At 47.8% G+C, this 17,722-nt stretch overlaps 1 protein-coding gene across 7 annotated transcripts in view; it reads left to right on the forward strand.

The window, feature by feature from the left end:
* The window catches only part of DAAM2 (dishevelled associated activator of morphogenesis 2), a 109,870-nt gene that overhangs the window by 63,505 nt on the left and 28,643 nt on the right, over positions 1–17,722 (forward strand). For all 7 annotated transcript variants that reach the window (XM_058432330.1, XM_032140335.2, XM_032140334.2 and 4 more), the window contains 9 exons: positions 205–428; positions 4,871–4,960; positions 8,344–8,418; positions 8,907–9,001; positions 11,417–11,750; positions 12,732–12,842; positions 14,244–14,347; positions 15,411–15,477; positions 17,078–17,195. In XM_058432330.1, the coding sequence (XP_058288313.1) occupies positions 261–428; positions 4,871–4,960; positions 8,344–8,418; positions 8,907–9,001; positions 11,417–11,750; positions 12,732–12,842; positions 14,244–14,347; positions 15,411–15,477; positions 17,078–17,195 (1,162 nt within the window). In that variant the 5' untranslated portion in view covers positions 205–260. The remainder of the gene's footprint in view (positions 1–204; positions 429–4,870; positions 4,961–8,343; positions 8,419–8,906; positions 9,002–11,416; positions 11,751–12,731; positions 12,843–14,243; positions 14,348–15,410; positions 15,478–17,077; positions 17,196–17,722) is intronic.

Here is a 17,722-nt window from a genome sequence, read left to right on the forward strand (position 1 = left end):
TATAAATGCCTCCAGGTGGGAAGAGCTGGAGGGAACAGAGGGACTGCTGTGGGAGGAAGGGCAGCAGCGGGGTGGGTGGGGCTTCGCTGTTGGGTTGAGGGCTCCCAGCAGCCTGTGGGACAGAGGTTATGAAGGCAGAGTGACCTCTGCCCTGGCCTATCTGACTGTATGCCTGACCACCCTGTGTTCTCTCCTCCTGTCCAGATCACGATGAGGACCTAGGGCATCTGCCTGCTGACGCCCCCTGGCCTGCAGTGACCATGGCCCCCCGCAAGAGGAGCCGCCATGGCCTGGGCTTCCTGTGCTGCTTCGGGGGCAGTGACATCCCCGAAATCAACCTCCAGGACAATCACCCTCTGCAGTTCATGGAGTTCTCCAGCCCCATCCCAAACGCAGAGGAGCTCAACATCCGCTTTGCAGAGCTGGTGGTCAGTGAGAGGGTGGGGAGAGATAGTGACAATGGGGAAGAGGGTGGATGGAGAGGCAGAGCTGGACAGAGGGCAGGGCCCCTGTGCTGGGGTCTCCATCTCTCAAAACTCCTCTTGGGAGGAGGTAGGCCCCCAGGACACCTCAGCTATGTTGGGGAACCAGAGTCTTGCGCTGGGATGGACAGCATAAAGTGTGTCCCCAGAAGAATGGTCCTACCTCCTCTCTGCATTGGATTGTAGACCACATGGTGCAGTAATTAGGTTAGCATAGGAAGGGGCAGCTCTGGGTTTTGCAAAATAAGATGGTGAGACATCTCAAAGAACATTAGAACATTTGACGCCTTTCTCTCTTCTGCTTCTTGGAATTTCCCTGGGATCTTTTAATGTCCGAGGCACAAAGAAGGGACAGAGTGGGATTCTGTGGGCAGACACTGTGCACCTCAGAACAGGGGATGATTGGCTAGGAATCTGGAGGTAGAAATGCCTATGTCATTCCTGGAGTCCCAGTTCAGGCCTGGGATGATTATATGCTGTGCTTAGCAAGGGGCAGGCGGAAGCTCTGCCATTCACACCCAGACCAGCCTGTGCTGATTCTGCAATGCCCTCCAAGACCAGCCTTCAGACTGCCCTTGTGAGAAGCCCCTGTGTGTGCAGCTTTATACCCTGGCCACAAATAGGCTAGGAAAGAAGCATGATTCCTTCTCTCTTTGGAGGTCTGGTGGTGAGACAAAGTCTGCACAACAAGGGAGGTCCCAGGCCTGGTGAAGAGCCATAAGTACATGTTCATCTAGCATTAGCTCTTGGTCACTCATTCTGTGGTGGGCCATTAGTAAGCCAGTAAAAAACAAGGCCATGTGGTTGGAATGTGGTTTTATACTTGTATTTGCTAATAGATATGCCTGGTTAAGCCAATCCAGCTCTTTAAGTAACAGGGTCCCTGTAAGATGAGATTATGCAGGTTATATGAGAAAGTTGTCCAGCTTCCTTGTCACATCAGGTTTAGGAAAACTCATTGTTTCCCGATTTTTAGCTTTCCTCTGGGTGGGGCAAGTGGTGGGGGACAAAGCGTTTGCTAGTGTAGAATAATATCTGGAGCCTGATTAGTGTTAGGGATATTTTCTTGAGTAGAGTGAGTTTTGAAAGAAGGACATGATGGGCAGTGTTCCTTTCTTTGGCTCTTTTATTTAACAGATATTTACTGAGCATCTTCAGGACAGGGACCCTTGCATGGCACTTTAGCAATAACAAGGGTGAGTCAGACAAGTCTTGTCTGCAAGAAGAATAGCATCAGGTATCTCTCAAACAAGTGAACAATATTTCTTGGAGAGACTGCTGGGTGCTGGGCTGTATGGGGGTCCTAGGGATGTAGTGATGAGCCACCAGAGACCTCCCCTGCCTCCAAGAATATGAAAGCCTAGTAGGGAAGACTGATCTTGAGGAGCAGTGACAAGCGTGATGAGTGCTAGGACAGGGAGCATTCGGGAGGTGGGGGCATGGGAGTGTCTAGCAGGGAGCTGTATTCTAGACTGGGAGAAGTCACAATGGCCTCTGTGAGCAGTGACATTTCCACCGAGATGATTAGATCAGTAAATGAGGTTCGGGACAATGACAGAGGGTCTCCTGCAGAAGAAACGGCATATGTGAGTCTCAAGTCAGAAAGGAGCTGGGTCCTTCTGGGGTACACAATGAAGACGAGAGGAACTAAGGTTTTTGGAGTAAACTCTAAGGGCAGTGGAAAGCCATGGAAGATTTTAAGCAGGGATTTGAGGTGATCTATCTGCTTTTCTAAAAGACCACGTAAGGTGCTCTGCTAAAGAAGGGTTCTGGGTTGACCATTTGGAGACTTTTGCCTCCTAATCCTACAGGTTAGAGAGAAGGGTGCGTTAGACTAAAGTATTAGCGGTGAGGATGGAGAGAAGTGGACAGATTCAAGAGCTGTTTAGGAGGAAAGATAATAGGACTTGGTAGGATCAAAGAGTGGGTAGGAATCAAAGAACACCCTGGTTTCTGACATGAAGTGTTGGATGGATGTTGGGGCCCTGGACAGGTTAGGATATACTGGAGGAGATTCAAGTTGAGGGGGCTGGGATGATGAGCTCAATTCACACATTCTTTCTGTACATCAGTTTCCTTATCTGTAAAATGAGTTGTTATAAGCTGTTATTTATTTATGAATAAACATTACACACTTAGAACAGTGCCTGGGACATAGTAACTCTACGTAAGTACATCAGATGTACCGGAGACAGTTGGGCCCCAGGGTCTGGAGCTCAAGAAACTGTTGGCCTAGGGGTACAAGTTTGAGAGAATTTGCGATAATAACGGAGTCCTGGGGAACAGGGGAGGAGGATGGTGTCCTGAGGGACTTCTACATTTAAAGGTAGGAGAGAAGAGGATAAGTCATCAGGGAAGCCCATGCAGGAACATAGGGTGAAGCAGGAGAGACTGCTCAGGAGGGTGGTTGCTAAAGAAACCAGGGAAGTGAGGTTTAATAAGGAGCGAGCAGTCAGCAGTCAGTCATATGCTGCCTAGGCTGAGCAAAACTACCATTGATTTAGAGGCATAGAGACCACTGGCTGGAAAAGACAAGTGCATCAGTAATCTGAATACAAGCTCACGTGGAACTGCTCTGTAGTTCAGGAAGGGAGAGATTCTTCTTACCTGGGAAGGTCTACTGAGGACTTGCGGGAGGAGGCTGACACTGTGCCCTAGGAATTAGACCAGATCCGTCTAGTGTGAGTGGGTGCGGAGGCCTGTCCAGGTAGGACTCACTGTGGAAACAAAGGCACAGAGGTTAAAGAGGTGCAGAGTTTGTGTTGGGAAATGTACGGTGCACATAACTCTCCTTTTTCTTTTATTTCTGATTTTGATCGTGGGAAAGAAACCTCAAACAGGGTTCTGGGAATTTTGACAAATAACTTCCTGGGCTATATAGAGAGCAGTTCTAGGGAAGAACTTTTGTTTGGGATTAAATCTGCAAGAGTCTTTAGTTCCAGAGGCAGGTGAACTGATGGGTATTATTTCAAATAATCCTTGTCTGTGCTGTCTGAATGGCAGTCCCTGGCCACGTGGGGCTACTGGCTCATCTGAATCGTGATGAACTGTAACTGTAAAATGCACACCAGATTTTGAAGACTTAGTGTGAAAAAAGGAATGTAAAATATCTCATTATTAATTTTCTACATGATTATATGTTTAAATGATTATATCTTAAGATTTACTGGTTTAAAATGTACTATTAAAATTGACTTCACCTATTTCTTTTAAATTTTTTAATGTGACTAGAAAAAATTGAAAATATATGTCGCCAGTGTTATCTTTCTATTAGGCAGTTCTGATCTAGGTGAGAGAATAAAGTCTTAATATTCTCCCTTGAATAGAAGTATAGGGAAAAGATTACAGATATCAAAATTTAAGACTATTATACTTCCTTAGATATTGTTTTCACTGTTTATTGTATTTGAAAATATAAAGATTAGTAATATTATGCTTCATTATGCTTAATTTATGCTTAATGCAAGTTTTGCTTTTGATTTTAAAAAAAGCACACTATGTTCTCCATGGCCCATTAACTAGTCCTTTGATTAGCTCTGGCATTGCTCATGAATGACAGGAGAGGCAGCTTCAAAAAGAGAGCTTTTCAGGGGCTGTCTAGCACAGCAAAACCTTCACATTCACCCTAACATACCTATGGAGTTACCCCAAATATGACCTCATAAAGTTCTAGTTAGCTCCTTGGAAAGTTTAGACTAGCCTGATGGAGCCCCACACCTTCTCTTGGTGGTCCTGCAGTGGGAGGGGCTGCCTCCAGCAGGCACTACCTTCCTCGGAAGCAGATCAATGCCTCCCCTGGGCATGGCTCACCCATCCTACTCTGATCAACCCCTTGTCCTCACCAGCTCTCTCCAGCCTGTGCTAGGGCCCATGCTGAGTTTGGGGGAGCCAGAGAATGTCTAGGGGAGAGATTCGAAGGGCGGGTAGACGTGAAGGATGGGGCAAGAATCTGAGAGAGGCAGAACTAGATCTGCAGACAATGCCCTTCCTTGTTAGGCTTTGTATTACGGTGTCCACAGCTTAAGAATGACAAGGGATGGAAGACAAGAAACCCCGGGGCAAGAGGATCAGGAGCTAGCAAAGCAATGCAAGGGATGGGCAGGGAACAGTGTGACCTGAAGCAGGAGGGTGATTTGCAGAGACAAGGTTGGGAGTGGACAGGAGGTAAAGGGAGTGCAATAGAAGACACATAGGGTTGGTTGAGGCAAGGGGATGGGGCTGTATGTCTCATAGAAAAAGAAATGCCCTATCATATCTTTGATGCTCTTCAGGAGGAAGATAGTAGGCTGAGGAACTGATTTGGGGGAATTGTAATTTCCTGCAGGGCTGACTGTTCTAATCTCAACCATCCCTAGTGTTGGATATATTTTTTCTTATTGTCTTTGCAGGATGAATTGGATCTCACTGACAAAAACCGAGAGGCTATGTTTGCACTGCCCCCTGAGAAGAAATGGCAGATCTACTGCAGCAAGAAGAAGGTGACCTCTCTGACCCCTCTGGCCACATCTCAGGGTTCATGGCATGGGGTGGCTCTTGCTGCCTTGCCTGCTCATGCATTCACCTGATGTTTATTACGTGCTAGCACCGTTCTAGGTGTTGGAGGAACAACAGTGAATAAAACAGAAAAAGGAAATTCTGCTCTCCTGGAGCTTACACCCAAAGAAATAGGATTCTCTTTTTCAAAAACGCTTAAAGCAGGACCTGCTGCATCCCAGGACTGGGGCTGGCTGGGAGACAGACAAAGAAGCAGAGTCTGGACTCTCTCATGCCTGCTCCCAGGCAGGGAGGGTGGGCATCATGGACCATACCTGGAGCAGCTTTGCTATAAGAAATCAGTTTGGGGGGCAGGGATGTCCTCTTTTGGATCTTTAGCCTCCACTCTGTCCCAGGCCAGGGCTCACACATCCGTCCATGTTCTCCTCAGCATATCCTCCCTCTCTTCTTGCTCATTAAAAGATGCTGTTAGCCTCCTGCTATGGCCCTCCCTAGAAAGGGGTATGCTGAGCTCTAGTCCGGCTTAATTCGACTTGATCTCCGCCCTTCTGCTTTCCCAGCGGCTGTGCATTCTTCTCTCTGCTGTCTCCATCTCTGTGTTTCTTCAGCTTGCTCCTGTCTCTGTGTCTCTCTCTTGTCCCCTTTCTATTTTAGTCTGTTTCTTCTACTCCTGAATTTTCTTTTCATGGCCTACTTTCCTCCTCTCCCCTCCACCCTCCCCGTTTTCAGACTTGAGTCCCAAGTCTCAAACTTGTTATTCTGCCCTCCTACGTTGCTTTGGTGTTTGGGGACCAGAGCCTGGCTATTCCCACGCCTGAGGCTCAGGCTCCCTCCCTCCTGGGAGGTTGCAGGAAGGTCTGGGCGGAGTCTGAGCCATGTCTCTGTGCTCCTGTGCCCACTCATAGCTCTTCTCTTACTCCTCCTGCTGAAGACCTTTATCCCATTCCCAGGTCTCCACACTGAGCCAGACTGACCTTGTAACATTGGAGGATTCAAATATACACCATTTCAGAGTTGCAGGAACCTGGAAAACAACACAGTGTTGATGCGGTCTCATTCTTTATTCTACAGATGAGGCCAAGAAGGCCTAGAGAGGCAAAACTCACCCATAGCCCACCCGGTCCATTATAGCAAGTGGCTGCCCATTGCTAGAACCTGAGACTGCTGGGGAATATAGTGCTAGAAGCTGAGGACCTGTGACAAGAGGCATGGGCTGCACACACTATAAGCCATTGTCTAGTATACTCAATGCATGCTTATTAAGCACCTGCAGAATATAACGCTCTGTGTTTATGCATCTCATTGTGAGAAAAGCAGGTCTTTAAAAAGCTCAAATCATGGAAAGAAGGAAGGAAAGAAATTTCAGGTGTAATTAATCATATCTCATGATTCTCCATTTTCCAAATTGATTTACTATGGAGTTCCCTTAAGTTGATCTCTTCTACAGCTGCTAAAAAAATAAAAAAAATAAAAAGGCCAGGCACGGTGGCTCACGCCTGTAATCCCAGCAGTTTGGGAGGCCAAGGTGGCCGGATCATCTGAGGTTGGGAGTTTGAGACCAGCCTGACCAACATGGAGAAACCCCCATCTCTACTAAAAAAATACAAAACTAGCCAGGTGCGGTGGCACATGCCTGTAATCACAGCTACTCGGGAGGCTGAGGCAGGAGAATCACTTGAACCTGGGAAGTGGAGATTGTGGTTAGCTGAGATCATGCCATTGCACTCCAGCCTGGGCAACAAGAGCGAAACTCCATCTCAAAAAAAAAAAAAAAAAAAAAAGATTTATTAAAATAGAAGGCATTTCTCACTGCCTTCCAAACCAAATTGTAATTTCCCCACACACTTTCACACCTTCCCACATGTCACTTCCTCTGTCTATAACACCCTCCCCACCTGTCTCAGCTGTAATGCTCTTTAATAGCCCAGTGTTCTTCGACCACTTACGCCAACCCCCTACAGCCTTCTGTGTTGGATGGATCACCCCCTAAGGTCTGCTATGGGTGGCTTTACCATAGAACATTTACCACCCTTTCTCTGGCACTGGACTGTTACATGGAAGGCAGAGACCATGATTCTTTACTCTGTACTTTCAGAGCTCAGCACGGTGATTGGTATCTAGTAGGTCCCCATTCAGTGCATATGGCATGGGTAAATGATGAGCCAGCAAGTGCAGGAAAGGATGTGTTTGCCGACGCAATTGTTTTTGGTGCTGATTCCCCTCCCCAAGGCAGAAGGCGGAATGTTTGGCCTTCAGTCATGGAGAATTTAACACGTGTAACCATGATTAAATTTAACATTTAACCATGTGAAGTCACAAAGACCCAAACAAAGCAGCTTTTCTACCGGTCTAAGATTTGTATTTTGTGAAACAAAATAGAAAACATCGAGTGGATGGAGCTGAGAGCTGCAGGGCCCGCTGGCAGCTGGCAGAGAGGTGTTTTGTCAGGGAGGGTCCGGAGGAGGTTAAGTTTTCATGCCGATTTGGAAGCAGGAGAGTGGAGAAAGCAGATGGGGAGGAGCCTCCAAAGTGACCTGGGGCACAGGAACAGGAATGAGCAGGACAGGTGTGAGGCCCAGAAGAAGATCCATTTGGCTGGAGAAGGCTGGATTTTCAGTCAACATTAATATTTCTTTAACTCCCATCATTCTTGCCCATACTTGGGGAAGAGTCAAGCCTGTCTCTTGAGGGCTGAGCACTGGGCCAAAGGTCCTCGGATCTGGGCTCTGCCCCCCTGCTGCACATCCCCCTCATTCAGGAGTTTGCCAGGAATTAAATCACAGGCCTAAGGGGGTCTCCTGAGTCTTTTCAAAGCCCAAGGCCTTGGAAATTTCTCTATTTTTCTAAAGTTACTATTTAGTGAGTGCCTACTATGTGCCAAGTGTTTTCTATTAGTGTTCTAGAACTACCTGAAAAACTAAGTTTTTAAATTTCCAAATTGTCACAGACCAATACTTTTGTAAAATATGAGAATGAGATTATCAGAAAAAGTAAAAAGATGTATAAAAATAAACATAAATTTGAATTAGATTCAACAGCCAGGAAATTATGTTTCATTAAATACAAGCTGAGCAAACAGAACAAGAGAAAAGAATTTTTAAAAAATGGTGCATGTTGCTCACTGAAAGTACACACACCTGCATAGTTTCTGCCCGTGTTGTTGGCTGGCCATGAGAGTCAACGTTCATCATCCGTATTTCACCAAGGGAGAAATGGAAGCCTGGGAGAGCGTGTAATTTCCTCCAACCCGCCCCACATGGGCAGAGCTGGGAAATGAATCCCTCTGCTGACACTGAATGAAACTCAGGATCTCAGGCCACGGGCCTGTCTTGCCTGTCGGTCCATGCTGTCCTTTTACCTGTTTCAGGAGCAGGAGGACCCCAACAAGCTGGCGACCAGCTGGCCTGACTATTACATCGATCGCATCAACTCCATGGCTGCGGTGAGTGGCTGCCCCTCTCCTGCCCCGCCCCTACCTGGAAAGGCTACGGCAGAGAGTGATCCCCCCAGCCCCTACCCCCGACACACGAAACTGCCTTTTACTGCTCCTCAGCGCCCCACTGCCCACTCACTGGAGTTCAGCAGCTTTCCAGTTATTCATGAAATTTTAAGGTAATCCACCCCTCCTCTGGGCAATCTCAGAGTCCCCCAACCATTTAAACTTTTTAAAATCCATCTGGGCATCACACAAACTTGGGAAATAAACCGGGCCAATAATTCTCCCCATTTCACAGATGAGGAAAGTGAAGTCCCAGCCCAGAACCTAGGTCTTCCCAGGGGCCGACACTCAGTCTCAGTAAACCATTCCCTGAGGCCTCACCCTTTCTGAGGCGAGCATGGCCCCTGGGTCACACCTGAGCTGGAGTGCAGGGGGTTGGGAGACAGGCAGCCCAGCGTGACTTCTGCCTCCTTCTACCTGGTGGCCCTCAGATGCAGAGTCTGTACGCGTTTGATGAGGAGGAGACGGAGATGAGGAACCAAGTCGTGGAAGACCTGAAGACGGCCCTCCGGACACAGCCTATGAGGTAATTCAGTTTCCCCCTCTTGCTTCCTGCCGAGTCCCTTCACAGTTGGTCTCCTTGCCTTCCCGAAGCCCTGTGCAGTGCTCTGCTCCCATGCCGGTCCTCCTGGCCAACTCCGCCTCACCTGACTTCACTTCCCAGCCCCTACTCTCCTGGGAGGCTGCCAGGGCTTGGGAGGAGGGGAGAGAAACCTGGGAAAGTGGGATAAACCTCAGGTCCTGAGGAGCTCTCTAAAGAGGAATCGAGGGCGAGTGCTTTTTAAAATGTATTGATTTATTTTTGGTAAGGGGCTAGAATAGGAGGGTGACCAAATGGACAAGGTACAAAAGAAAGAGCCTTCTGAGGATGAGGGGGCAGGGTGAGTGCCCCATCCAGGAAAGGAGGGTAGAGAAGTACTCCAACCACTAGGGGGCGGTGTGGTGTCTCTGGATGGGATTCGCCATCTAGAATGGGAGCAACGCAGGCATGGAAAAGGGGGTAGAAGTCCTGGAGCCATAGGAGGACCCCTTTGCCTTCCCAGGCCACAACGTGTGGGGCCCAAAGTGGGTCTCTTTGTGTTTGGGTCTGCCCTGTGGTGTGCTGGAACTGGCTCGTACCAGCTGGCGAATGCCAACTGTCAAATTTTCAGCAATTTTGTAAGCTGGTTGTTAAACGTAGCTATGATTAAAATTTCAATTATATAAATTTAAGATTCAATAAGTTATATCAAAACAAAGGTATTAAATACTTGAAACTCTTCATTCCCAAATTACCGAATTATTTTTCTACATTTGACTATAAGGTATACTTTTGAGTTTACATGCATTGTATGTGCATGGAAACACTATGAAATATGCATCTCTTCCCAACTCTACATTCAATGACATCACATCTGTAGCTTGAAATTGGCTATGCTGGGAGTATTTACACCATAGAAATGAGCAAACAATCAGGAGCCACCCTCCCCCCTTCCCCTGGCGAAAAGCTAGCCATCCATTGCGTGGGGGTGTGTATGTTGTCTGAGCTGAGCTCCCTCCCCAGGAGACTAGAAACAGCCTCAAGAAGAATGGGAGCATCCTAATTGTCTCTTGTCATTCTGGTAGTGGTGGGGTTCTGGAATGGGAAGGGGATAGAGGAAAGGATGAGCTAGTCAGGAAATAAAGGGGTTGAGGGGAAGTTGCCAGGTTTGTCTCCTACCCCAATTTATTGTAATTTCCCTTAATATTCTGATAACAAAAGTTACACATTGTCATTGTGGAAATTTTATGGAATGCAGAAAAGCATATAATAGAAAAAAGTAAAAAATACCTATTGTTAACAACTTAGTTTGAGAGCACATTCTTTTATTTTCTAGGCGTATTTGTACAATAACATAGACACAAATACACTTGGGATAAGTAATGTTATTTATAATAATTTTCTTAGATCATTAATTATTTTACTAAATCAAGGGTACCTGTGTGTGTGAGCGTGCCATGGACATCCGGCGCCTAGGTGAAACTTATGGACTGCTTCTCAGAAATGATGTTTTAAATAATAGATAAAAAGGAATAACAAATCAATGAAAATACAGCTACAAATAATAAAAATGAGATAGCAATGAATTGTGCTTCTTTACACCTTAAATAGCAAGAGCTAGCTGCGAGTCTGATAACCATCATAATTTTGAAGTACTGAGGAGTGTAAATGGTATTTTGAGACACCTGGTACAACTGTAATTTGGTATGAAAATAGCTGTGATTTCTTGGGGTGACAAAGTCACAGATTATGCTAATACTACTGTCATTTATTGCTGACATTCATCATTGAGGAAAATACTAAATTTTAATTAGAAGTTACCAAAAATAAAAATGTAATTTTCTTTTCCCACCGAAGTCCTTGGATCTGTGAATGCTGTCCACAGATTCTTCAGCAGAACACAGACTCCAAATTGAGAACCCCTGAGCTAAATGGGTTTTAATGTTTTTTTTTTTTTTTCTCTAACATTCAAGATAGATAACTCTGCTATTTTCTTTAGGATTCCTTGAAATGCAGCTTCCCTAGGCTTAACCCCATGACTTGATGATTCTGATGGCCTTCCTATCTGGAAGCCCTCTTTGTTATCTGACGGTAATTCTCTTAATCTCCATCCTCACTGGAGAGGAGTGTTCAGGTTTAACAGCTCTGATAGTTATCATGATCATCCCCTTCACATTCATACCATTTTAGCTATGCAACTGACAATGATATGCAAATACACAGTATTTAAAATGCAAATAAGACACAAGTCTTTTGTGAAGATGATAGGGTTTCAGTGCTTTAGATAAACTACGAATAAACCAAGTGGCTACTGTAGGTGGGACAAGGTGCATGGTGGTACACAGGGAAGGGGCTAACTATTTGCATGGTGTACACAGAATCATATGCAAATATATATTTGTTAATGGCTCTGATTTGTAGGTTTGTGACCCGCTTCATTGAGCTGGAGGGCTTGACCTGTCTGCTAAATTTCCTCCGGAGCATGGACCACGCCACCTGTGAGAGCCGCATCCACACCTCACTCATTGGCTGCATCAAAGCATTGATGAACAACTCCCAGGGGCGGGCACATGTGCTGGCACAGCCTGAGGCCATTAGTACCATAGCCCAGAGCCTACGCACAGAGAACAGCAAGACCAAGGTGGCTGTGCTGGAGATCCTGGGTGCTGTGTGCCTCGTGCCTGGCGGCCACAAGAAGGTGCTGCAGGCCATGCTGCACTACCAGGTGTATGCAGCAGAGCGAACCCGCTTCCAGGTGAGGGGCCTGGCTGGCGGCGGGATGCCAGGTGGGTGGGGCAGAGGATGTCACATGTGAGTGAGAGCCTGAAGATTCCTTGCAGCAGAAACTGGGGGAAAAAGAAGGTAATGTGGTCTGCATGCCTGCTCCTGGAAGGTAACAGGTGAAGAGTACTGGGACCTGGAAGGCTTGCATAAAAACACATGCAGGGCCTTAAGAGTTATGAATTTGGCTGGGAAATGGACTTGTCCTCCTTATTAGTCAGTGGGTTCCTGGAAGCTGGAATATTGGCCTGCATTATATTTGCGGCTCTGCATCTCCCACCTCAACACCTGGCTCATGATAGGGGCTCAGTCAAGAATTATTGAATTGAATGCAATTGCCGAGATCGAGATTTTAGGTGCTGTACTTGGGCCAGTGCCTAATGTGGGACACTGGGACCATCCCTGGGAGCTTCAGCCATGCTATTCTCTTTTCTTTCCCTGAACTGCCCAGAAAAGTATCAATGAGATGAACAGTAAATATGAAGTGTCTTAGCACAGTGCTGGCACAGAGTAAGTCCATAGAGACATGAACCGATGTTACAAACCCTGTGGTTTATTGCCAAAAACTGGGTCCTGACTCTTTGCAGAAGATGGAAAGGGATAAAAGCAGTGTCCATACCATAAAGGAGCTAGGCAGGGAATACATATGAGCTGTAAACAGCTGGAGCACGATGATAAAGCAGCACTGAAGCACTGCTCAACCAGGTAGACCAAGCCCCAAAGGCTGAGTGGAGAGGAAGTGAGGCAGCACTGCCACTAGGTTAGGAGAGGCAAGGGGATTTTCCAGGCAGAGGTGAGGTTTGGGGCAGCCCAGAGTAAATTGGACAGACCTGACTGGGGGGAGAGAGCAGATGGGGCATTCTAGGTAGTGGAGGCGACAGGAGTAAAGGTGCAAAGGCCACACCTGTTGGGGACTCAGCCCTCTCTTCCTGCTGTGTCCTGCATTTCCACCTAGACCCTGCTGAATGAGCTAGACCGAAGCCTGGGCCGGTACCGGGATGAAGTGAATCTGAAAACAGCCATCATGTCCTTCATCAATGCTGTCCTCAATGCTGGAGCTGGAGAGGTGGGGTGCCTTCTCCTTGCCCTTGCTGTTCCCTGACTTTCTGGACCTGGGGTAGAGTGTGTGAGTGTGTTGCTTCCCCAGTAATTGTTTTTGCCACTAGACCTGGGAGGGCTCCTGGGGAGTTGCCTACATAGGGAGCATCATGCACTGTGGACAGACCCAGAGCTGAGCTGGCTGCTGATGGCTCAGGGTGGCGGAGAATCATTGGTGGGAGGAGGGCGACTTTGGGCCCTTGTTTGTGGAGAGCTGTTTCTGGACTGTTTTCTGGTTGGCTGGTCATGTTCTTCTAGTGCCTTCTGTTAGGTGTGCCTTCTGGTTTTCCTTCCTTTGGGGTCAGAATGGGATTCTTGACGTATAAAAATAGCAACAGGCTGTGCGTGGTTGCTCACGCCTGTAATCCCAGCACTTTGAGAGGCCTAGGTGGGTGGATCACCTGAGGTCAGGAGTCTGAGACCAGTCTGGTCAACAGGGTGAAACCCCCTCTCCACTAAAAAAATATAAAAATTAGCTGAGTGTGGTGGCGGGCACCTGTAATCCCAGCTACTTGGGAGGCTGAGGCAGGAGAATCACTTGAACCTGGGAGATGGAGGTTGCAGTGAGCCGAGATTGCACCATTGCACTCTAGCCTAGGGGACAAGAGCAAAACTCCATCTCAAAGAAAGGAGAAAAAAAAAGCAACAGTAGAAGAACTTGAAGAGCAGGTGAACGTTCCAAATTCTAAGGCAATCAGATGCCCTGGTCAAGGTTAACTTGAAGGACAGAAGGGGCAAAGGGAGCAATTTAATGATATTTACTTTCCCCCCTTTTCCACCAGCATACTTTTTTTTTTTGTTTGTTTTTAAAAAACAATTTGTCCTTATGCCCCGGGTTAGGGAAGGCCGGTTGGGGGAATAATCTGCCCCTCAGATGCTAACATCACCTTTGTTGGTGCCACATTTTCATGGCCGGCATGTGCTCTGATTAGCTGGTAACCACACCTCATCAGGTAATTATAATAGGTCTCATCCCTGTAGATTAGTTAATGCTATGACCATTTCACAAATGGGGAAACTAAAAGTTTTCCCAAGGTCACAAAACCAGATCCAAGGTCTGTTTGATTCCAAAGCTTGTGCTCCATGTCACTCTACAACACTGCTCTTTGGTGCTGAAGGCTAGAACTGGCAAGGGGCTTGAAGGAAGTGGGGCAGGAGACCTAAAAGAAGCTGGGCAGTGGGCTTGCTTTAAACTAAGAAATAAGGTCTCCATTCTTTCTTGGAACTCTGGGACTTGAAGCAGCTCCAGGTGAGTTAGCTGTGGGAGATGTGTTGGGTCTGTGGCTAGGGTGGTGATGAGCGCTCCACTGGGGATGTTGTGGAAATTGAGATCTGCCAATGAGTCTGGCCCTCCCTTGGTGACCCCCAGGATAATCTGGAGTTCCGCCTACATCTACGGTATGAATTCCTGATGCTGGGGATACAGCCTGTGATTGACAAGCTCCGGCAACATGAAAATGCCATCCTGGACAAGTAAGGTCCAAGCACCCGTCTCCATTGCAAACCTGTGGGGACAGTGCCTCAGATGGGGATGGTTGGGACCTTTGTGAAGGCTGCCCTTCCCTCTGGAGACCAGCTGCCATTCCCAGCATAGATTCAGAATCAGCTCTGTCGGGGGAAGGGGTGCCCTCGCCTGTCCTCTTTGCTGACCTGCTTGTCTCATCTCTGATGTTATAGACAGGTGAACCCAGTAGCCCTCAACCATTGCAGTACTGCCCCCTGGGAGGCAGGTGGAAATATATGAGGGTATTCTTTGGTTTTCAAACTGGTTGATGGTGGGCAATACTGGTATTGGTTGTTGGGGGCCAGGAATGCTAAATGTCCCGCAGTACCTTCCTGCTTAACAAAGAAATGTCCTACCCAAAATGCTTGCTATAAAGCCCTTGTTGATCCAAGGGCACAATTATGTTCCCATGTGATACCAGTGAGGCCCCTCTGGTTCTGTCCCATTAGTTTAGGCTATTTTATTACACTAGGTTTTAAGGGACAGGGGATGGATCCTTTTGAGGTGGAATGAGTGGATGTGTGCATGAGGATAGAAAATGAGGGAGAGATTAATTTTGAGGGCTGACTTGGAGACCCTATGAAAGTACTGGGGAAAATAGTCACAGGGCTGATGTCCTCAACTGAGAGACATTGGGCGATGCCTGCAGACATTACATTCTTGGTTGTCACACTAGGGGGTGCTGCTGGCATCTAGTGGGTAGAGGCTGGGGATGCTGCTAAACATCCTCACAGATCAGCCTCCCACAACCAAACATAAGCGAGCCCAAAATGTCAGTAGTGCCGAAGTATAGAAGCCCATTCTAAGGTGAAGGGACCCTGGATTGGCCTCCCTGAAGGAAGGTCATGGGATCCTATAAAGGGCAGACAATGGGTGTCCTACAAACAGCGGCTTCTTTCCCATTTTGCCTTCGCCTTGCTTGAATGAAGCTTTCAGATTTAGCCAGTGGGGGGCTCGAAGGGGTTGTAACCCTCAACCAAGGGTGTGTCCTGGCTGTAATGTCTACTCTCGCTGTCTCCCCATTCTGTCTAGACATTTAGACTTCTTCGAGATGGTGCGGAATGAGGATGACCTGGAGCTAGCCAGGAGGTTTGACATGGTGAGGAACCGGCAGGGTGGAGCGATTGCAATGGGGTAGTAGGGTTCCTGGTGGCCCCACAGCCACTTTTCTAGACCCTGTGCTGTGGCAGGGCTGGTGTGGGCTGGTTCCCTGGTGGGCACCCCCATGGCCGGGTCCTGTGATCAGTCATAGTTCTCCACAGAAACACAACCAATAGGATACATATATAGAGATAGGCAGATGAGAGGGCATTTATTAGGCGAATTGGCTCATACAACTATGGAGGCTGAGAAGTCCCATGACAGGCCGGAGTTATTGCATGGAGAAACAGGGAAGCCAGTAGCATGGCTCAGTCCAAGTCCAAGGGCCTGAGAACATAAGGGGCCACTGGAGCAAGTTCTGGAATCCAAAAGCTGGAGAGCCTGCTGTTCTGATGTCCAAGGGCAGGAAAAGAAGGGTGTCCTGGCTCCAGAAGACAAAATTCACCTTTCCTTGGCCCTTTTGTTCTCTCCAGACCCTAAGCTGATTGGATGGTGAGGAGCCCACAGGGTGGAGTGATTGCAGTATGGTAGTAGGGTTCTAGGTGGCCCCACAGCCATGTCTCCAGGCCCTGTGCTGTGGTGGAGCTGGTGTGGGATCTTCCTTACCTAGTCCTCTGATTCAAATGCCAGTCTCTTTGGGAAACACCCTCACAGACACACCCAGAAAGAATTCTTGACCAGCTATCTGAGTATCCCTTGATCCAGTCAAGTTGACACCTAAAATGAACCATCACATCTCGCTTCCAGAGCCTTGGTAGTATGCTGGCTGTGGAAGCCTCCCCTGGGAAGGCATCGGCCTAGGAGGAGACTGAAACCCCCAAAGGAAAGGGAGCAAGTTATTGTATGTGATTAGTCTCAAATACCTTTCCTGGGCTGACTTTTCCCCTGCCTTCCAGCAACTTCCTGAGTCCCCTCTCCCCATCCCTAACCAGATCATGCTTAGCAAACTAAATTGTATTTTCATTTTAACCTCAGCAACCCTGCAAGCACACAACTCTGCTTTATTGTATTATAAAATCCCTATCCAAATAGAAAGCTACTTTTGGGTGGTGCCTTACAGTCACTGAGGGCATCCATTATATTTTCACAAAAGCCCTGGATTTATAGGTACAGAAACAGAGGTTAGAGGGGATAAGCAGCTTGCCTGTCATCACACAACTAAAGCGTAGATCTGGGGTTTGAACCCAGGTGGTGGACCTGCGCCACATGCTACTTTGAATCTTCTATGCCCCTGCTGCCTTCCCTGAGTTTGGATCTGTAGTTCTGAAGCAGGGACAATTTTGCTCTCCTCCCCCCCGGGAACATTTTGACTTGTGTGAGGGGGTGCTGATACACAACCTACAATGCACAGGGCAGCCCCCACAATGAGTAATTATCTGACCCAAGATGCCAACAGTGCTGAGACTGAGAAACTCTAGTTTATAGAATTGACTATCTGCCTCTTCCTTTCGCCTCTCTCTTTTTAAGCATGGGCCAGAGGCAGGGGAAGAAAACCTCTCCTATGAGACAGGGCATAGTGGATGGAAGCAGGGTCTTCTCTCCCCTGCTGACTTCCTCTGCTGCCTACCCCTCAATCACTGTGCCCTCTTCTCTCCCAGGTCCACATCGACACCAAGAGTGCTTCCCAGATGTTTGAGCTGATCCACAAGAAGCTGAAGTACACAGAGGCCTACCCCTGCCTGCTCTCTGTGCTGCACCACTGCCTGCAGATGCCCTGTAAGTACCCTGCACTTGCTGCTTCCCTCGGCTGGCCTGAGCCTTGACTTGGGGCAGGTTTAGACAAGACTTTGGGACCTCCCTGGATTGGGGAGTCTGACCATGTCTCCCTGTGCACTTGCTTTTGGGAGGCCAGGCCCCATGACGGAGGCTCCTGCTTTTCCTTCCCTCCTTGGGGTCAGGTCTCCACTGTCATCTGGGGAAGGAGCTGGAGACTTGGCCATGAGCAACTCCAGCATCCTACTCCAAAAACAGTAGCTTGATCATTGCACAATTAAATAGCTCAGCTTTCAGCTCATGATGGGGGAGAGATCAGTCATGTTGGGGAGTTCCAAAAAGTTTTGTGCTTGGGGGAGTAGCACAGATGTGGAATGAACACGGTTGTTTTTTTCCTTAAGGATTTATCAACTCCTTCATCTAGTCCTTGTTGGCTTCCACTCTTGCACTCTTGCCCCAGCTTCTGCCTACAAATACCAAATATCAGCATCTATGGGAGCAGATGGCTAAGTTCTTAAGATCCAGGTGTG

The sequence above is a fragment of the Hylobates moloch genome, unplaced genomic scaffold (assembly GCF_009828535.3).
Source record: "Hylobates moloch isolate HMO894 unplaced genomic scaffold, HMol_V3 SCAFFOLD_20, whole genome shotgun sequence".
Lineage (NCBI taxonomy): Eukaryota > Metazoa > Chordata > Mammalia > Primates > Hylobatidae > Hylobates > Hylobates moloch.